Raw genomic sequence first — 22237 nt, forward strand, 5'->3', positions numbered from 1 at the left:
TTTCAACTGTGTCAGTTCAGCAATAAGTCTTTAAGAAGCCATAAGTCTAATGATGGAAACACGCAGCAAGCAGCGGATGAGGCAGTGAACGAGGCCTGAATGCATTTTTAATCAAAAGGTTCATTGCTTCTTAAATAATCCACTCATGATGGTTGGATCAGTCAGGGCACTGCGGCTGATAGTTGATGATAAAGTTCACTACTCACCTAACTGCATTTAGATCTTCAGATACACTGAATTGTTTCAGAATTATTATGCGAATGCTAGCCGTGAGTGATGCCAAAAGGTGTAAATCAAATGACAACACTTGACTTGATGTTCCTAACAGTAGCCAAGAAGATTAAACTTTCCACACTGAAGTAAATGTCAAAAATTAGAAGGAACAAGAACGTCGTTTTTAACCAGTGGAAGGTGAAAACATTGTCTCGTCTTATTGCAGGTAAGCCATGCTCAGTGCTGTAGTGCAGGGAATATTGAGCCTAACTACTTATTTTTCAGTCGATATTGGATAAACAGCTCATGATGTGCATTTAGTAGTGTTCTGCAAGATGATTTTTTTCCATGGATGGCGAAGGCATGACATAGCTGTCCGGTTTTCCTAAACGGATGGAATAAGGAATAAGGAATACTTCATGGAGCTGTCTCACTCGTCTGCGGGGCAGTACTTATTGCAAAATCTGCACCTCTTCTGTGGCTAATGTTTATTTCATGATCTCCTAAGTTTAGTGATGACAATGTGCAAATATTACCAGCCCAATTTTGAGTGAGCTAAATATGCAGAAATAGTCTTACGTGTCACTGTTCATGACACAGGCCATGTATTCATTGCTGGACGAGCCACTTTTAAACAACAAAATGGGGCATAATAGTGGCAGATAGTATACTACCTTCTCCAGGCACAATCACACAACACGAGTCATGCTCAAACTCAACAAAATATCTGAAGTAATGTCTGTAGTGTTTCACCTAATTTAAATGTCATTTCAAATACTGTATTTTTCTAGTTTGTTTTTCAATGAAAAACATTTTTTTAATGAGATGGAAAACAAAAAGAGACATATGTGAATTGGCTCAGTCCTAATGAGCGCCTGAAGCACTGAATTCATACTGACCTTAATTATAATCACCTCTGTGTCTCTTAAATTCCAGTACACAAGATGTACATGTATTGTTAGGAAAATTATTTGCAGTAAGTATAGAAACGTTGTTGTAAATACATAAAATAAACAAAATACCAACATGGTACTTTAAGTTTGTTAACATTGTGGATAAATATAGTCAAAGGTTTCTAAATGCTTAAAACTGTTGTTTTGGAGATAATGGGATGGTCAGCTGTATAAAACATTAGTATTCACTTTAGAATTTGCCTGTTTTAAGATTTCCCACAGTATTTTTAATAACCTGTCCAGCGAGTCAAATACTTGAGAGAACTCACAGTCACTGATTTAGAGGACAGAGTGCAAACAAAGAAAAAGTGCAGTCCAATCTTTCAAACCCAACGTGCACACACATACAAAGAGGAACAATGAAAAACTGCAAAAACCTGAATTACCAAACCCAGAGCTGTGTGTGCCAGTCATTCCATTAGGGATTGCACTGGCAGATGTCTTGGCTTGTGAGCATATATATATATATATGTGTGTGTGTGTGTGTGTGTGGTAAGTGAGGAGGCTGGGGCAAGGATTGCATTCATCTTACAGCGGTCTGACAGACAGTCCCAACTGCTACCTCTTTTTCCTCGCCCTGCAGACAAGTAAGAAAGTAAAGAGGAGAAAATGTACGACCCAGCAATCGGGGCCCATCAAAGCAATGAAACAAACAAAATGAAATGAAGGAGGGAGAAGACAGACGATGATTGGTGTAAAATGATCGTGAAGAGAGCGCTAACTGACCGACATACTTACCCCAATCAACTACTCCATTGATCACAATGATTAACCAGCATCGTCTCCCTCATTATGGACGTTGGGCTATTCATCTAGTCTGCCTCCACAGGCCAGAAACGCTGATACAACAACTAACAACAACGCTGATACAACAACTAATCAGCCTTGGTTGATTTTCTATCTGTCCACAAATGTACTGCACTAACGCACGCATGTTGTGATAATAAAGGGCTGAATGCGTGGTACAATAACCAGGACACAACCACTTGATGATTTATTGAAGCAAAATAAGCGCTGGTTCAGAATAACAGAAGCACCTCTATGATGTAATGCAATGAAATACAATAGCCGTGCATTAAATATTAAATTACCAAAAAGGTACAGCTGCCGTTGAGATTTCTCCTTTAGTTGTCGAACTCAGTTGAAAAGGTGTTAGATTTGGTCCACCTCATTTATTTACGTATATGGTGTTGCAAAAACAACTGAAACTTTGACAAAATGTCTCAAATGTAGTATTTAATACAAGTCTGTTCTATTGGATTCAGTACAAAACATGTCATCTGTGAAGATAATAATTTGTCCTGAGCCTGCTCTTTTTTTTCACAGAGTGACTATGTGCACACAAGGCTGACCTTGATCTTGTGGTGGAGGATTATTATGGGATACGTTTGAGCATCCCCTTTATAATAGCCACACTCCAGTGTGGCGGCGTATAATTGTTATTACAAAAATGGTATGATAGCATCTCACCTGTAAAATCAATAAATTCCAAGTATGAAAAGCAAACAAACACTTGAAGCAACTTACAGTACGTGCTGCGAGGCTCCATGCTGCAGCAGGACTTTTACAATGGCTGGGTGTCCGTTCCTCACAGCGTCGTGGAGTGGAGAGTCATTTTTATAGCCGGGTGTATTCAACAGGACACCACTTGAGACCAACACCTCCACAACTGCTAGGTGACCCAGGTTACATGCTTCATGCTGGAACAAAAAGCAGAGCAGTCATCCTTTGATGTGTTTTTTTTCTCTGTTATCCTCAAAATACAGCTTTATTCTCGGTATGCAGTCGCCTTTTTTTTTTTAAATCACTGTGGCAGGGTGAAAATATGAGGTACTCAGATAATTGCCAATCAGATATTACAGTTTAATCGCACTGCATAAATCTTGTAGAAATAAGCTGATACTGAGAGATATCTTCTGAGGACAACAGTTAAATATTATCCTGGCCTGACCTGAACATAAATGAGGCATATCTCAATAAAAGTGAGTGTTTAAAGATTATGTTTGCAACTAAAACCTGAGGGTAATTTGACAAAATGAAAAACAGCGCGACGGCTTTTCATTCAGAAACTAGATTAAGATCCGCCGCAGCGACTGTTTTTAAACAGTTGTGATCGTTTAAATAAATTGGGCGGCTGAGGATTTTACTGCGGAGCCTGGTTTTGTTCCAATTCAGTTTCATTTGGCTCAACCCTCCAATACGGTATATCGCATTTACTTAAAACATTTATCCGCACCATGAATCAGCAATTCTTAAGAATATGCAACTATATTGTGTTGTTTTTATTTGTTGTTATTGAATAAGAACTCATCATACAGATTATGAAATGGGTTTAGTGACAACTGCTTCATGTAATACAGGGATAATCCCAACTTTCTTTAATCATCCAGAGAAGACAAATGTTTATTTTGCTCATAGTGACAACAATAATGCATGGATTTGTAAAGTTGTTTGCTGTAACAATTTTACGCTCGACAAACTCTGGGAGCACACACAAATCTCAAAGGCAACTTTGTAACCCTCAATATTAGTTAGCAGATTAGTTAGTAGCAAATAACCCACATTTGGTAAAATGGCTCATGAAGTGCGGCACTGACAAAGATCAGCGAGGTCTAGATGCATGTAGCATGTTAAGTAAGTCGGCTCGTATTCCTCTTAGATACATAAAAGTGTCAAATAGAAATATGTCATGCTCTCAGCTTAGTGGCAGCGATTTGACATCAGCTGCGAACTGTCTAAACCCAAGTTTGAGTGGAGCATCTTGATAGCAAGTAGCCATGTGAAGTACTGCAATAATACAGCGATGCAAACGCTCTCCTGCTCATTCTCAAAGAAATAAAAATGGCTCAGGCAGCGCTGAAGGATTTTCCAGCTTGTTGTGTAACTTAAGGCTAAATTGCTAAAGGAGCACAGGCATAAAAGATGGCTCTACTTACAGTCATGGACTGGAGTAGAAGCCTTCATTTCTGGCATACATACTCTACCACTCAGCTAAAGGTATTGTAAAGTATGTGTCAATGTTCCACAATGACATGACCAGTGCAGATTATTACTTTTGGTTATTTGTTTGTCTTGAAACAACAACTCACATGGCAGAAAAAAAAAAGAAAAAAAAATGTCACAAAAGAGATATTTAGAGAGGCAAACTAAGCTTTCATGCATATTCATAACTGCAGATGCTGTTAGTGGAGATGACAATACAATAAACATTAAACGGCAAGATGTAAATGTTAGAAAAGCTACAGTAAACAAGAACAAGTTTTGCATCCAAGTCTGACAGCCCACAGCTGTGTTTTGTTGATCAAACCTTTTGTCAGAGTTTTTTCTGCACAACAAATAAAGCTTTCAAATGTATCACTTTGTGTATTAGTCTTACCAGAGGTGTCCACCCAGCATTATCCTTCAGGTTAGGGTCAACCCCCTGGTCCAGCAGTTCTTTGACAGCCTCTACATCTCCCTGCAGGATCCGGAGAGAACAACAAACCCGAGGTCAGAAATGCAGGCCTGTAAAACGCAGCAACTGATCCCAGTGTACCAAAGCCCTGGTGTTTATCAATCACACTCCACAATTGATTACCTTGTCTGGGATCCAGTGAGGGAGTATGGCTATGTTTACAAGGATTACTGCAAGACAGTTTATTCTCAGCTGACTGGAACACAAAGGTCTGATCATCATGAAGACTAATACGTGCAACTGAGAGGGGGAAACCCACAGGAAGAAGGTACAGTGTGTAAGATTTAGGAGCCTCTATTTAGAGAATATTGCAGAAATGTAATATATTATGAATATGTTTTCACTAGTGTATGTTTTTTTTAACCTCAGAATGAGCTGTTTATATCTACAGGAGCCCCAGGTCCCCTTACAGCACAGTATGGTACAGTAACCCAGATTGAAGAAACTACACACTGGCTCTAGATAAGGCCTTACACATTTGTTTTTAATCCACTATAGTTTCTCCTCATTGAGTCGAGGGGGTTGCAATCAGCAGCTACACTGTTAGACACTAGATCCTACAGACTGGTCCACAAAAAAATCTTGCATTTTGAAAGAAACTAAGGCTGCAACGATTCCTCGAGTAACTCAATTACCAAAAAATGATTGAGGATTTTTTTTTCCACACGCTTTAAACCCTGCGACTTACACAACAGTGTGGCTAATTTATAGATTTTTACAGCCAACGGCCAACATGGGGGCATTCTCTAGCAGGAAACGCAAAAGTGAGACAGATTAAGCGCCAAAGAAGACACTAGTTTTGATTTTGAACTGTCATTTTGCACATCGTGCACACACCCTGATCGTGGAAAACACACGAAGAATGCATATGATGCAGCTTTTAAGTTAAAAGGCAATCGATCTGGCTATTAAAGAAGGAAATAGAGCTACTGCACGTAATCTTGGCATCCCGTGTTGATGGCGTGTTGGTGCCGTGCTGCCGATTTTCAGGCAGTTTGAAAAACAGCGTGTCTTAAATTAAAACAAAAAAAAAAATATTCCGTGTATCGTCTTTCTGTGTAAATACCTCATGTTACAACATGAAAACCTGCGGCTTATATTCAAAACGCTCAAAATTACGGTAATAATTTTATCCGATTACTCGATTAATCAATGGAATGTTCAATAGAATACCTGATTACCATAATATTCGATATCTGCAGCCCTAAAAGAAACTAAAAGATAATGCAGAAAGTTCAAGGGACCTGTTTGCAACTGATGCATCTTTAGAATTTTCTTTGGCCACTTGTTGAATCATGAAAGACAAAGGAGCAGCAAATTGAGGGATGAAATACAAGAGTTTGCTTTTAACTAATTTATACTTTAAGTTAAATTTTTCAGAAACCTCTTGACCTTTATAGCAGCTAGATGCAGCAGGGTCTCTCCTTTGTGGTTCCTCTTCATAACTGCAGGGCTCCTGGGAGAACTGGGAGATTTTCTGCCAACAGTAGCTAGGACAGAGGGGCTGTCTCCTTGCTGTTTTCTGATGGTCTTATCACACCTGGGGCTGGCCATAGATGAAGAGCTAAGGACCGCTGGGGACATCAGTGACCTTCTCCTCCTGCCCGGGGAAACCCTGGGCCTTTTTGGGGTGGTCTCCAATGTGGAGACCTTCTCCTCCACTCTGGATCGTTTCGAGGAATGCTTTGGGGGAGATACTTTGTCCTGTTTTTCAGGATTGTCAGTTGGGCTGGTGCCATTTGTAGACAGTTTGTCATGCCTCACAACACTGTCTGACACACTCTGACCAGGCAGGGTTTGGTCATTTAGTACAGTGCTGCTTCTTGAGAGACTCTCTCTCAGGGTGCTCCTGCCAGGGCTGAGTCCATTAGTACTCCCCTGTGGCACTTTGGGCTGAGGCTCGTCAGACGTGACAGCAGGGCTTAGGAAGGAAACCCTCTTACTGGACCTCCGTGTCTCTTCAGCACAGGAATCCTCCTTTCCCTTTAAGGCGCTGACCTCCTCTGTGATCCCCCATTGCTGGTTTATGGCCTCCAGTCTGTTCTTCTTCATCTTCTGCTCGTTTTTCTTCTGTGTGGTCCTCGTGGTCTTTTGCACTAACACCTTCCTGCTGGCAGCATTTTTCTTAGTTGACCTCTTCCCATTTGTCTTTTCATTTTTGCATCTTTCAGAACAAGAGGAGCCAGAGTCTTGGGAGGACGAGGTAAAATTGAAAACTGAGAGGTCCTGATGGTGAGAAGTAATTGTGTCTGGCTGTGCTGCAGTTGTTTCTTCAGAAGACCTGTTTTCTGGTACGATGACCTCTGAAGGCTTGTCGACCATGCATCGTACCTTTCGACTGCGAGGACTGAACCAGATCTTGAAGTTCTTCTTGTTTTTAAAGACAGGGCTCTGAGGTTGTGTTCGAATCTCAGCTAGAGACGAGTCTGCAGTGAGGAGTGAAAAAAAAAAAAAGTATGTTCAACAAAATAAAAACGTACTTGAAAATTCTCAATGTGAACTGCTGCCAAAAAGTTGTTCCAATGTCTGTCGAGATTAAAAGAAGAACAATGGCAAACTTCAAAAGAAAAACTGCACTGCCACCAATAATACTCAGTTTTGACAAGTTGTCAAGCACCCAATCAACTTTTTAAACCCTTATCTGTTTCTGTGTAAATTCACAAACCGCGGAAATCTGCAGATTTCTTCACGTTTTAACTACAGGGCTTAGAAAGTTGCGCTGTTGTTTTTGTCAAAGCTGAGATCTACTCGCAAACTAAACACTGCCGTGGTTAATTGCATTGCATAATTACTGTCATTACCGGGATGCTGGATGGGCGACGAAGATAATAAACCACAGGAACAAGCCACTAATACTGTCATTCAGAAATTATATTGGCAGAGAAAAAAGTTTAATGTTTCAGCCAGCAATTGATAGAAGGGGGTGTGGGTAGATGAGATAATGAATAAGACACATGGATTTGAGAAGATAACTTGTTAATTAGGTTTTCAAGCTGATGTTATTCAGCATGAAGGCTTCCACCTACCTGGTTGTTCTCTGGGATTGAGTAGGGACTCTAAACCAGAGAAAAGCTGTATGATGCTGCTGAGCTGCCTGTTGATTTGGATGTCCTTCACCCACGCAGGACTGTTGCACACCACGCAGCCATCTCCTGCCCGAGGGCCAGCACAGGACCTGATCGATAGACATATCTTGGATTAGATCACTCAGTCATGACGGGAAGAAATAGATTGAGGCTATAGTTTATTCCTACAGGGACATTAATTCCCACTGGTGTGGGTGTGCAGTATTTAATCGACACAAGAAACAAGCTCTATAACAAAGCACAAACATGCTAACTACAACATATCCAAACTAACAATCATTTATGAAAAAGTGAGCTGTAAATTCCCTGTGTCCCTCAGATGGATGGAATAAACTCGTAAATTGTCCTGAACACTAATATTTGTGCATTTCTTCCTATTATTACTATTGATTGGTTGGATCAATAGAATATCAATCTGTTGATCCAATGTACTTGACTGCCTCATTTCAGCCACCCCTTAAATCTGAGAGAAAGTGAAAGACTGTACTGTGGACATTTTGATTTATAGTAGAAGACAGAAGGATGTTAAACAAACACAAAATGTATTATTCCTCTATTCCTTTTAGTAAACCAGCATGCACAATACTACAGTTCGGGTGATAAAGCACCTGAATGGAATGGAGCCATAATTAACATCAACATTACTAGTTGCACCTGCGTCTGACAAATCTGACTATTTGTCAGACTATTGTTAGCGAGCATGTCAGAGTACAACAGCTGAGGATACAGTACCTGCACAGCATATGCTCGCATAGTCCCAGACACACGGGGTCCGTCATTAAATCTGAGCTGAAAAAAAAAGATTTTTGACATTTGAAAGTGGTCAGTACAAATTAGAAGGGAATTTACAAAAGTCGGAAACTTTACATGGGAATTAACCCGGGGAGTTTACAATACTGAAGGTTGGTCATTGACAGGGAACTTAAATATAACTGGGGGAAATATATATTTAGCATAATCTAGACTAAAACAACCATATTTGATGCTATAGCCAGCATAGTTTCATTGAGCATTTATGAGGCTTATCTTATCATGATGCTAGCTTACCCCCCAATTACTAAAATACCCCATTAATGCCCATAAATTCACATTAATTCCAACGTAATTTCCATCTTAACTTCCAATGGAAAGTTTCTGGGAGGAAATGTTCCACCTCGTTTGCAACCTTGGTCGCCATACATGGGTAACTTTGTAGTTGGTTGTTGGGAGAATACTCCAATGCTCCATCCTTTTAAAACAATAATGGAGAACAGTTCACATCCCCTACATGACCAAAGAACGGAGCAGATTCAGTCGGACGCTCCTTCAACTCTCTCACTATAAAAAGCCCACTGCCATTACACTCTAATGACTCCCCTATGTGCAGGAAGAAGAGACTTACTCATCCTGTGACACAAAAGGGTAGATATTTGGATAACGGACATGTAATAGATCATTTGCTCTGAGTCGACATCCATCTATCCATCTATCTATTTATCTATCATCAAGGGTTTTGGGATTAAAGGTCTTGAGGCAGTGCCCTCCAAGACAAATGGTTATTTGTGGCTCTACAACTAAACAAGACTAAGGGTTTACAGCCATGCTATCGGCTCTTTGAGGCTGGACTTGGAGTAAAATGCTAATGCCCGCATGTTAACATGCACACAACAACGACAACACAGACTATAGTGTTTAACAGGTTTAAACAGTTTCCTCTGATGGTGTTCCCACAATAGAGATCACCCCGAGCCGCCGCACAACACTCTGATTTGGTAATTGCATCAGATAGTGGAGACAGCAGTGTGACCACCCCTCCTTCATTTCTCACAGACTCCTCACCCTCCTGCCATCTGGCTGCGTGACATCCTTTTCTTCCAGACAGTCATTTTTAACATCCTGCTATGCCCCCGACACTCAACCCCAAACAAAAAAAATCAACCCTGCCATCTAAATCAAACGATTTCTCTCTCACACACACACACACACACCAACTTCTTACAGTGTCCCGTCCTGGCATTTACTACACTATGCTATTTATCCGTCTACCTGGGAAATGTTTATATCCGCATATCAGATTTAAAAAGTGCTGTATCAGTAAAGCTTTTGCACAACATGCCAGCTTGTCCACCCTCAGGCTGTCATGTGTAGTGTGTACCATGTGTTGTGTATTTCTGCTCTATTTATCTATGATGTATTATCGTGTGTGCCATGTTGTGATCTGTCTTTTTTTACTGTTATCCTGTATTATTGTTGCACTGGGTGTGATCTCACTGTGGCACACGTCTAAATGTAGCAGACTTGCAGACAAAGCAGAAGTCAGCTATGGCGTGAAAACGACAACAATTAGCGTTCAAGAGACGGAGTTTGACTGTCTGCTTAACGTTACGTTTCCAGGTCAAACTACTCTAAATAAAAAGGTAGTAAAGTCCTGCTTTTATCGTTAACCGTAAGCGTTGGCTCCCTTTTTGCAGTGACGTGAATCTTACCATTTGGAGCAGAGCAGCAGTCGTCGAAAGTTCGCCACCGCCTCCTTAGTGTTCTTCCAGTCACTTGTCTGAACGAGGACTTCGTTATCCATGTTTTTGTTTTTGTGTCGCGGCTCTTTCTGTTGTAACTGTGCGTGAATGAAAGGCACGAAACAAAACAACAAAGCGGAGCTCTTACTTCCTGGATACTTACATCTCCCGCCAAATATTCACGGACGTAACCAGCGTAGGTTGCCATAACTACGGCGATGACGTAGGGATGCGGCCCTCCCCCTCAAGCAAGTTGTACCAGAAAATGTAACTCGGTTATTTTATGCTTGCCCATATAGTAGCACAATTTGGAAATAACTATATATTGTGTAAAACAAAACATAAAATCAGCATTGAAGGAAAAAAAAACAAAAAACATTATTACTTATTTTGAATACAAATAAAAGAAGCTATGTATTATTGTCAACCTTTATATTTTATTAGGGAAATTTCAAATCCATAAATGTACATTTTCAAGATTCATCACCTTCATTTATGCTATTTTTGATTGAAGTTGAATATTATTTTAAGTCTCTTAAGTTAATTACTAAAAGAAAAAAGGCTATCTATAATAAATATTCATGCAGATATGTTTAACCTGTAACCTGTCACAACAGTTATAACTAGAACTTTATTTATATGTAAGATTACAAAGTCTGTCACAACTAAGTTTTATTTCTGCTTTTTTTGTTTTCATGCTTTTTCTTTTTGATCCTTATTATATTATCATGTAACTATGCAGATGCTATGTTACTACAATGTGAACTAGTATGACTGAATTTCTTATTGGTTTGTTTGTTCTTTCAATAAAGTTTAAAAAAAGGTTGGTAGGACTTTTAATGAAATAAATAAAAACTGATATAAACTGCGTAAATATACAGTTAAAGACACTGAACATGTCAGGATGTTGTAACAGCAGAAGAATGCATTAAATATAATTTTTATATTTATCGTCTCTTCAGTGTTTAAACTCTCTTTCATTTCTTTGGGGGGGGCATACAGTTTGCCACACACTGGTTTCCTGTACTGTAAAGAAATGTGTAATAAAATGTATTCATCCTGTTAGATTTCATTGGCTTAATTGAAAAAGCATTCATCTATATGTGCGTCATAATGTGGCCTCCACTCTTATTGAATATTCCAGACATATCCAAGGACTGTCCAAGAAATATTACCTTTTTTTTTAACCAGCTGGCTCATTTATTGCAGAAGCAATACTTCAAAAATGAACATGTTTATGTGTTCATTATCTTCTTTTTCAAATTATTTTTCTTTTATCTATGACCACCTTGACCATGTTTGTGTGATTAGCCTATATACTCTCTTCAGATACATCAGGCATGATAAATCTCCAATGTATTCAAACTATTGAAAGATCATAAGAAAGCTTGGGAAAAATCTGATCTTGAAAGTGGTTCAGTGCTCACAAGAAAAGCAAATGTACAGCAGAGGTTGCATTTGAAAAATACCTTTATTAGAATAATACAAGTAGGTTAGATACATTCAAGACTTCTTGAACTGGTCTATAAGTGGGAAATAGTCAATTAAATATTCAATATATCCATTGTAAAAGGTAGGTATGCCCCCAGAGAAAGTGCTAATGAGTAGGGGAAAAGTGCATATTGAGGATGTTCCTCTGAGCGTGATTTTTTTTTTCTTTTGTCAAATATCATCCAGTAGACACAATTACAGAAAAAATAACTTCTTTGATGATTCTAAAAAGAAAAATAGGTATTTTTGATTTGCTATGATATTCTAATAGTAAACAGTGTCCCAATCACAGAGAAAAAAATAATATCCTACCTACATGATTGATAAAAAAGAGATCTGGAGAATTGTAAGATGAGAAAAAAGTTAATAAACATAAAACTCTTTTTTTTTTTTTTTACATCTGTGCGTGTATAAAAAATGAATTTTAATTTAGTAAGCATAGACATATAAAGTATCCTTCATATCAGACAAGATGGAAGAAATAATTAGTAAAAGACATGAATGGATTCAGGTCTTATTTCATATATTAGCCTGATTTACTATAAATAGATGCGATGTTTCATTTCACAGTGGACACAGCCAAAACAGCATAGAAAAGATGGCAGTTAGCTCTACGTTTCTATTGACTTAATGGAGCCAAGGTCGTCACTGTCGTCCTCGTGAATTGGTATGTTTTCCATGCCAATCTTTCCCATGGCAAAGTTGATGAAGACCTGTGAAGGATCAGTAATAATTTAAGTGCCATGTCAATATAAAAGACAATTATTTTCACCCTGAACTCGTTCATTTTAATTAACCTGCAGTTCAGGTTCCCCTCCTGACCCCACTCTCTTTAGTCTGCCTATGGTATTTTCCAATCCCAGAGCCCTAAAAGGGCAAAGTAGTTGAAAAATATCATCACTGGCTGCATATAAAGCTCACGGATTCTCTCTCCCTAACTTATATTCCATTTATTTTCCCTCAGGCGTACCCTCTGTCAGTTCCCCTCTGCCTCTGTTAAACTTTCTCTACTCACTCTCTTTCACTCCCACTCAGATTTCTTCTGTCCCTGTGTCCCCTCCCTCCCTCTCTCCTCTCTTCTCATCTCCTGTCCCTCGCTGCCATCTACCCACCCCAACAAAACCTCACACTAGTGCTGCTTCTCCCCCTGTTTATGTCCTGTCTCTTTTTTCCTCACCTCATCTAGTGTGGTCTGGCTCACGGAGAAGTGTTTGATCTTCAGAGCATTCTTGTTGGACTCCAGCTGGTCAAAGATTTCAGCCACCCCACCTGGAGCAACTGGTATGTGGTACACCACCATGGTAGAGTGCTGGTCCTGTGGTATTGAGAAAGAATGCACAAGTAGAGGGTTGACTATTCTTAAAATATTCTGTCCAATGCAGTGAAAAGCTGTTTAGCTGAATATCTGGGATGGGAAAGACTAATACTTGGAATGCTTGTGCAATGACTTGATTTCTTTGTTAAACAAGTCAGGACATTTAGATGAAATATCCACGAGGATAGCGAGGTGTTGATGTCAATAACACACAGTTAATTTTCTATGGATTCTTTAAAGCTGCACAAATCAATATTGTCAGATTTACAATCAATTAAATCAATATGCATAATGTGAAATTGCATGTGAAATCACAGGAACAAACACACAAAAATCACCCAACTGTGCAGTTCCCCATAGCTCCCCCTCAGAGTTTTTATACAGTAGAATTCTTCAGCTCATTACTTTGGTTTTACAGCCCACAACTTTGCTGTTTTCTTTGTTTTTTTTTGTTCACCCTCACCGCCCTCATCAACCTTGTCTCTAGCTGCAAAAAAATAAATAAGTAAATAAAAACTCTGATATATTCCACTGTATGCAACACTGTCCACTGCCAAACAACTGAAAGACAAAAATAGCAACAAGCTTGTAAAAATGGTCGAGCATTAAGCTGCTACAGAGCCAGACATTTCCCTCAGGAGTTTGCGAAGACCAAAAACAGAGCTAAAGGAGGAATGAAACATGAGTCCAAATGGATGTTAAAGTTGCTCTGTGTCTAAATAGGCAACTGTTTGCTAACACATTCGCCTTAACAACTTCATAAGGCAAAAATATCAGCTTGTTCCATTACCCCCAAATGGCAAAAAAAGGTCAATTTAATGCTGCTTTAAAACTATATCATAAATGACAGCTCTCATACATACAGCTACTTCACCAAATGTACAGCAACATTCCACTGTACTGTATACTTAACCTTCTCTTTCTTTTTGAGTAAGTACTCTTGACTTCTTTGGCTTGTTGGCAAAGCTCACCTTGAGATAAGTGCTGGGGAATTTTGTCTGCATGAAGTCAGTGATTGCCTCTGTGTCACAGGAGGCCTCGGCCAAGTACATCTTCACAGTGAATCCACTGCCGAACCTGCAAAAAGGATATTTTAACAAACAAAGCTTAGCTGTTCTTACATGTCTAAAGGATTAGGGATGAGAGGGTGTTGAAGCAAGGGTACACTGTTCTTACAACTGGAATTGAGCATTCGGGTTTCAGGTGCACAAAGGACTGGGGTGGTTGGAGGGAGAGCAGAGGTTACTAACCTGTTCTTAATGTGCTGCAGGGAGCCCAGGCAACGGAAACGTCCTTTCACCATGATGGCAAGCCGGCTGCACAGTGCCTCACACTCCTCCATGCTGAGATACGGAGACAAAGAAAGATAAAATATCATGCTATGACCCTTTAAGCATACAGTAATTAGCAATGCCTGCTGTTATGAAAAAAAAAAAAACATTTTGTACTCATCAGGAAAAGTAATTGTAGCCACAATCCTAAACAAATTGTATATTAAAAATACTGGAATTTAGCAATGTGTATGTCAAAGGCTTCTCTGCAGTGTGCAAAAATGGACTGTTCTGAACCTGTGAGAGGTGAGGACCACGGCACATTTTCCTTTCACTTCTTCAGAGATGATTTTCCACAGGTGACGCTTGGTGCGAGGGTCCATGCCAGAGCTTGGCTCATCCTGTGGAGAGAGGAGCAAATAAGAGAGGGGGACAGCAGGATGTGTGAAAGAAACAGCAGGATGTGTGAAAGGAACAGAGGAAGGTTGAATTCAAGTGGAGAGATCAAGCGAAGACAAGGAGTTAATTAAGGAAGACAGTGTGTTGCAAACCGTGAGTGGTACATACAGAAGGTGAAGGAGAAAAACAAGGCCCGGGTGAACATGAAAGAGTAAACACATGTATAATTGCAAAACAGGAAGGGAGATGGGAGGTCCAGTGTCAAATCAAAAAAAGAAATGAAGATTAAAAAAAAAGAAGCAGAGGCAAAACTCTCAGAGGAGATGGGGAAATTAGGAAGAAAACAAAGTAGAAGATAAGAGGACAGAAGGAAGGAGGGAGAGGAAGAGAAGGGAGCATTTGATTGAGACATAAGGTAGAAACAAAGTTGAAAGTTACAGGGTAGACCACCCCCGGGTGAGCCAGAGAAAGCAGACTAATTAAACTATATGAGATCTGTCAAGTCTAGGGGATCAATATGTACTTTACTTCGAAGACCCTTTCAGGAGGAACAGTAGTGTGTAGTTAGCTTAGTCTTTGTTGTCTAGCGGCCAGTTTGGCAATTAAGTGTGCAACAGCGTGAACAGGTGTCCTCACCAGGAGCAGGATTTGCGGATGTCCAATGAGAGCCAACGCAGTGGAGAGCTTCCTCCGGGTGCCGCAACTGTAACCATCAGTAATGATGTTTTTATGGTAGTTCAGCTCCAGCCTCTTCAGTAGGTACTTCACCACCTTTAAAGGACACGTTCAAGGGGATTATACAGTGTTATGGACAACATAACAAACACCACATTAGGGAGGATTACAGTTTTAAACGCGCTAATCTCAACTAGAAGGTGGCTACACAGACGAATCGCATTTAACTTAAATGCCACTTAGCAGTGGGTTCGAAATTTTGAAGTCACAGTACAGTAACCAGTTTTATGTGTGAGTTTTCAAAGCAGTGTCAGGCATCAAATAAACATCTTTTAATATCTTGTTAGATGCTTAGCATGCGAGTTTATGGATACCACAAAACTGATTAATTTCTGCAACATAAACACACATAAAATCACTAGTTAACAGAGACATAATCTAGTGTAAGAAGGACAAATCAGAAAATAATAGTAGTTTGAGGTAATAAACATCTGTTTTGACTTCTTGACATCGGTTACTGGAAGAAAAACATCTGTTTTGACTTCTTGACATCGGTTACTGGAAGAAAGCAATGTCTCATACATATTTAATTTTGTTTGTACAACAGTGATGACTTTACTTGGTGACTTTAATCTATCTAAACCCCACACTGTCCTGAGGCTGCAGCTTTAGAGAACAGGAACTGACACAGCGTAATCTGTTTGGTACATATCAGTTATATCCTGAAAGCAGAAATGAAAAAACTGAAGAAAAAAAACTAATGGCTCATAACCATTTTTAGTCACTTACAAATCTCCATGGCTGCCTATTAATCACATGAAATAGTGCGCTGTAAATACCGGTTCATTTTCAAATAGCTCGAGGTGATTTCCCATCGGTACGCTTTACCCTTTTTCCCCAATCAGCTGGCAAGTTTGGAAACCAGATCAATGAAGCAAGCCAATGCAATAGACAGCTTTTTTTCTCTGCAACATGATTCGACTGGTGTTCATTTTTCCATATGATTCACTGTCTCAGGGTTGCAGGACGTAACATACATTGGACAATAACACAGAATCAATAGCTAAATTTGAGTGATTAGTATTGGCAACATTGCATATACCTGGCTGATTCAGATCAAAATATGTTTGGTGGTGGTGGGGGGGGTTATGTTCTCTCATCAATGCCTGATGTAACAGCTCATTAAGCCTGACAAAACTATGTCAATGTGAAAAGACCCCATTAAGGCTTGTCTCATTATCCACAGCTAGGGGACTGTCAGTGGGAGACAACATGTGAGGGGGTCTATATATAACCTCAACTTTGTGAATTAGCCCGACACCGATGCTGTGGCCATTAGAATCATTGTTATCACTATTCTGACCAGAGAAGAGGAGCCATGACAACATCAGTGGTGGTGATTAGAGGCAGACAGATCCATTTCTGTGCTTCACCATCTGTGTGTGTGTGTGTGTGTGTGTGTGTGTGTGTGTGTGTGTGTGTGTGTCTGTGTGGGTGTGTGTGTGGTGTGTGCGTGTGTGTGTCTATGTGCATCCTTGCTAATGTGTCTCTGTTGTTTGTAACATGACTGAGATAGTCGGAGACAATAAGTGCTTTGTCCTTCAGCACCTTAAATTGTAAAATGGTGAAGATGAAGACAGAAGGAGAAAGAGACAAACATGGATGTATGTTTCTCTGCAATTTAAATATCGGGATGTTTTCTACACATTTTTTCGTACAGAGCTGCTTCTATCTGCTTTTTCTTTGGGGGGGGGGCAAGAAAAAAATCAGAAATCACATCATTTTGTTTTGATTGGCTGCTCTGCAGATTCCTCTCATGTCAGCGGTAGCGGCAGCGAAAGACAGGCACATTCAGTAATCACCGCAGAAGCAAGATTGATTAGTTCTCAAAAAGATAAATGGGAAGAATGGGGCTAAAGTGACATGTCAAATGAGATCCTCTCATCATCAAAGTATCGTTTAAATGTAAATTCGTCCGCAGCGAAGCACGCGGCATCAGCTTAATTCTGAAGTTTGGATTGCACAAGCTGACAACAAAAGCTTTTTCCATTTTGCCCCAGATAGTGCAGCTTTCAACACACATCACTCAACACTTAACACTCTATGATTCAGTATGCATGAAAGCACCGACAGTTACTAGTCCTGCAGTGGAAGTGCACCTTTGAATTTATATCAGATCCCGTGTCATTTTGCGGACGCCGCTGTCACTACCCAGAGCTTTGAAAAGCAGCAGCTCTTTCTTACCCCATCCATCTCTCTCTTTGAGATCCCGCGAATGCGACCGTAGAAATACAAGTGCTCCTCTCCAGTGAGCAGATTGTCCAGTGCATCCACCTGGGGACAGTAGCCGATGTTAATCCCCTTGTTACGGCACTCCATGATGTCTACCAACCGTCTGTGGAGGGGGGGGGAGATAAAGACAAGACATATTCTCTTAAATGGCATTCACTACATGGGACAGGTGGACATGTAGGGTGTTCTGCTGGCCCTGTAGTCTGTAGTGTGCTCTGCTGGGAATACCCACCAAAAGGCTTAACAATAGAACTGTAAAAGGGAGCCAGACGTAGTATGAGCGTTGGTTTATACCTGTATCAGTGAGTCTCAGATACACCTGCTACTTTCTAAATCCCAAACCTGTTACGCTCAAATCTTAGCTGATGCGAGGCAATAACATCCCTCATTTGTGGATATTTGTGTTATGCAAATTTAATCTAGCTCAGATTCATTAGGCAGTGCGGCTTGGGCACCTGCAAAAATGAAATCAGAGCTTTGCGCTGTGATGGGTTTGCCTCTGTGGTGTCCTCCAGGGTGATTCTCATAAATTGTCTTCAGCTTGCAGGAATATATTTAAAACTATACAAAGGCTAACCTAATGTATTCACGCAGTGCCACAAGTATAAACAGAAGGAGAAGCAAGAGGGCAAAAAAATAACAAATAAAGCTCGTATTGTATGCGCTTAATGAAGAACAAATTAATTAATGAACAGCTTACCCATCCCGGTCCCTGATCTGTGCTGTACCATCAGTAGGGCTGACGTCTCCAGTCAGCATCTTGAAGGTGGTAGTTTTTCCTGCTCCATTCACTCCCAGCAGACCAAAGCACTGTAAGCAAACACTCATTCCTTAGTAATACTGAAGCATTTATTCACTTTAAAGTGCAATATACAGTACTATGATGGTTTTTTTCAAACATTACATAGATGTATTGGTCAATATTCAGTTTAATCTCCACTACTCTGTTGTACAAAGTGATAAGTGCCAACAGTTTTTAGCAACTCTTTAGCAAAACCAGCAACTTTGTCAACATTTGGGTAATTACAGTCATGCTGTTGTCATAAAATAGTCATTAATTAGCCCACTTTCATTGTCCTGCTGACTTTGTATTTGTAGTTCATATTCCCACTATGGGGTAAGGTTTACCTCTCCTGCAGGGATGCCCACAGAAAGCCTCTTGACAGCATAGACCTTCTTCTTGAGGTGTTGATAGACCTTAGTGAGCTGGGTGACCTGGAGTATGTCGGAGCTGGCTGCTCCACTGGACACCCGTTGGTGCTCAGTGGCCACATCCTCATCCTCGTCCTCAGAAGCCACCTGGGGAACCGTCTTTCTGCCACAAATCAGATGTCTGCAAAGGGCAAAAAATGTTTTTTTTTAAATAACTACTACTATTTGTTGAAGATAATGTGAGTAACTGTTCAGGATACAGTGGGTGCACAATAAATCTGAGGACTGAGGAATCAAGAGGATTGTAAAATGCAGTCAGCAGTTGTCTTTTAGCCGAAAACACGACTTTTTGACATCCCGGAGAAAACCAATTAAAATTGATCTCAATTCCACATTCTGTACATAAATCCAGTTACAAAGCTGAGATGCGTACCGCAGGACTTCATGATCATTCATGGCATCACCACACCATGTTTGACTTCTTTGCTCACCTGACTTTGCGTATGAGAGACTTGTTCAGCAGGAGGCGCAGGGTGAAGAAGACCAGGCCTTGGATGAAGGAGGCGATGAACATCCAGCCCAGGGCATTTACGGAAAATGGGTTCTGATAGGCATCAATGCCGTAGCCGCTGAGGATCTGGACCTCCAAATTCATCCTAGTCAGCTTCATCAACCCGTTCCCAAAGTTGAACTGAGGGAAGATTAGGAAGGCGTAGCTCAGCTTCTTGAAGATGTCCTGGATGATCTGCAGAGGGAAAGGACAGAACAGAAGATATTGGAAGCGGGGAAAGAAATGGGGATATAAAACTGAGTCTAAGGTGACCTGAGAACTAATCTTCACTTTCCTGTCACTGGATATGTAAGTAAGTACATCCAGTAAGTATGTTTGTCCTTCTCACTCCTCTGCAACTCTATATCACTGCAGCTACAGGGACTGACTGAGTTTCATTCAACAATTAATGAACAGGCATGCATTTAGGTGTGCACTGAGCTACTTTTCTGCTGACCTCGGGGTTGCGCATTGCAAGTTGACCCAGGAAGTATAGAATGGAAGTAGATAAGATGGTGTTGACACTGATGAAGAGGTTGATGCACACATAGGTGATGAAAGCCATCTCTGCATCCTTGAAGACACTTGATAACAGGTACATCCAGGGGAAGGTAGCAAACCTGAGGAATTGACAAGGACAGGATACTTAACGCAGCAGAAAGTAAGAAATAACTCTACACATACATCTTAAAATAGCCTTGCTGTGATCTGGCTGGGTTGGTTCCAAATGCAGAAAACACACAAAGAGGAAATGGAAAATTTATACAGTCCTCCTCAGCTCACAAAATAACATGACCTTGCATTTTTTTAAGGCCTTTAAAGACTAAACAGAGCAGCTGTGAGCCTGATGAAAATAGGCAGTAAAGAATACTGAAAAGGGGAGTAAGAAAAATACCACACCGTGAGAAGGGTAAACATTCAGTCATGACGCCAAAAGAGAGTAAGACAAATTACTTCTCCTCTTATTCCCCTGATGGCAGAACATCCTTTTCCATTTTTTTTTTTTTTGTTCTCTCTTTTTTCCCACATAATCTGCTTGTTCATTTGATTGGGGTGTCTGGGTCAGCGAGGCAGAGAGGAAGAGAAACAGGGAGAGAGAGATGAAGAAGGAAAAACTAGGGTGGGCAAACGGAAAGAGACAGACACAGACAGATAGAGCCAGACAGAGACAAAGCATCTACGTGCCATGCCCAAAAAAAAGGTGCTGGGTAGGCAGACTGCTGGTGCCAAGCCATGACAAGGAACAGAAGCAAGAAGGCTGCAGACCAGACCAGGTGGGTGCAGCCTGACAGATGGAGCGCTGTGATTATTCATTGCTTGGGAGGGAGACATCTGTCTGATAAATGAGAATCAGAGTGCTGACTTGGCCCCCTAAGATCTAGGGCTCAGGATGAATCCCGCGACGGCAACAGGAAACATAGGCTACTACGCTCTCCAGCTACAGCTGGGGAATGATGTAAATAATCTCAATAATCCAGCTGTGGTAAACACAGCATGCCACTGCTTTGATGCCTTTCCAAAAATCTCATTGTCAGATCGATTTTAAAACCTTTCTCTTCTATCTCAAGATGACAGCTAGCTAGTCTCTCTTACACAAAGTCACATTGTTATAGCCCTGTTGCTTCCAGATCTACCCCCCCGCTCTCTTTTTAGTATCTTTGGCTTGAATGGGAACAAACAGGTTGGTAGCAGTTTCTCTATCAGCCTTTCAGTCCTACCACCATCTGTCTTTTGCAAGTGATGCTGGAAAAAAAAGAGCTGTGTTTGCATTTGAAGAAGAGCAACCTCCTTATGCTCAGTGTTATAAATCCAACCTGATGGCACACATAGTATCATGCAGAAAGGGGGCTAGAAAACTGTGTGTGTGTGTGTGTGTGAGGATGTGCTTTTGAAAAACCTTGAATTGATCAAATTACTTTTTTCAGTTCAATTGAGGTCCGGTCTGTCGCGAACATTCTACATATGTGGCCACAAGAAAACTCCTTGGATGTTTTGGGTGAGGATCATTGACCTTGTTTTGATGCAATCACTTAGCTCTGGGTAATTTACGGCTTGATCTATACATGCCATACATGCTATACATGCAAGTCGACCATATTTGACAGATAGTATGCCTTGGATCGTGAGCTGTTGTTTTTCTTTTCTTTTGATTTACATCATTCCGTCACTCCGGTAAGATTAATTGTTACAGGGCTGCACTTGTGGTAAACTTGCTTCTTAAAGGAAAACTACAGTTTATTATTACAGAAAACAATATACTCAACAATGTGCTGCTAAGATCTTAAGAACATTAACAACCATTGATAAAAAAAAACAATGTCCAATGGGGAAAGAAACACAAGCAGTCAGATGATCGTACAGGTTGAAAACAAACTGCTTTGTCAGATAAATTAGAGAACAGTAAAAACACAAACTGCCGCAGTGTGGACCTGTTTGCAGTAGTTGTGTCGTTGGGATTATTAGCGACGTTATAAATACAACCACTTTCAGTGTCACCTTCAAATAAAGTGATAACTAATCTGGCAAAAACTGTCAGCTCGTTTCGACCTGTAGAATGATCTCACCGCTGTGTTTGTCGACCCATTGGACCAATTTCTGCAATTACATTTTTAATAAGTCAACAATGGAGGGCAGATTGAATATATCAGGATAGTCTGTATCCTTATCCAACCAGCTGCTGCATTCATCTATAATATTGCATTCTTATATAAGCATGCAAACACAATACCATTGTCTGTTCATGTAAATAATAGCAGTCATTAACTGCCTGAAATAAGCTCTTCTTTGCTCCTTCAGCCCTCCAGTCTCACCCGACCTATTGTTGGTCCCCTTGTGTGACTGTATATAAATATACATACCATCATCAAGATATGCTAATTATTATCTTTGAT

At 40.4% G+C, this 22237-nt stretch overlaps 2 protein-coding genes across 2 annotated transcripts in view; both read right to left on the bottom strand.

Moving 5' to 3' along the window:
* Positions 1–10401, bottom strand: part of bard1 (BRCA1 associated RING domain 1) — a 24247-nt gene extending 13846 nt beyond the window's left edge. The window contains exons 1-6 of the mRNA XM_027291045.1: positions 10172–10401; positions 8439–8495; positions 7647–7795; positions 6013–7046; positions 4543–4623; positions 2694–2866 (exon numbers count right to left, since the gene is read on the bottom strand). Coding sequence (XP_027146846.1) covers positions 2694–2866; positions 4543–4623; positions 6013–7046; positions 7647–7795; positions 8439–8495; positions 10172–10263 — 1586 coding nt within the window. The 5' untranslated portion in view covers positions 10264–10401. The remainder of the gene's footprint in view (positions 1–2693; positions 2867–4542; positions 4624–6012; positions 7047–7646; positions 7796–8438; positions 8496–10171) is intronic.
* A 1252-nt stretch (positions 10402–11653) lies between these two features.
* The window catches only part of abca12 (ATP-binding cassette, sub-family A (ABC1), member 12), a 63865-nt gene continuing 53281 nt past the window's right edge, over positions 11654–22237 (bottom strand). The window contains exons 61-71 of the mRNA XM_019255452.2: positions 19804–19966; positions 19288–19541; positions 18773–18977; positions 18345–18454; positions 17597–17747; positions 15314–15448; positions 14576–14679; positions 14258–14350; positions 13979–14084; positions 12870–13007; positions 11654–12405 (exon numbers count right to left, since the gene is read on the bottom strand). Coding sequence (XP_019110997.2) covers positions 12304–12405; positions 12870–13007; positions 13979–14084; positions 14258–14350; positions 14576–14679; positions 15314–15448; positions 17597–17747; positions 18345–18454; positions 18773–18977; positions 19288–19541; positions 19804–19966 — 1561 coding nt within the window. The 3' untranslated portion in view covers positions 11654–12303. The remainder of the gene's footprint in view (positions 12406–12869; positions 13008–13978; positions 14085–14257; positions 14351–14575; positions 14680–15313; positions 15449–17596; positions 17748–18344; positions 18455–18772; positions 18978–19287; positions 19542–19803; positions 19967–22237) is intronic.

This window comes from Larimichthys crocea, chromosome XVIII, assembly GCF_000972845.2.
Source record: "Larimichthys crocea isolate SSNF chromosome XVIII, L_crocea_2.0, whole genome shotgun sequence".
Lineage (NCBI taxonomy): Eukaryota > Metazoa > Chordata > Actinopteri > Sciaenidae > Larimichthys > Larimichthys crocea.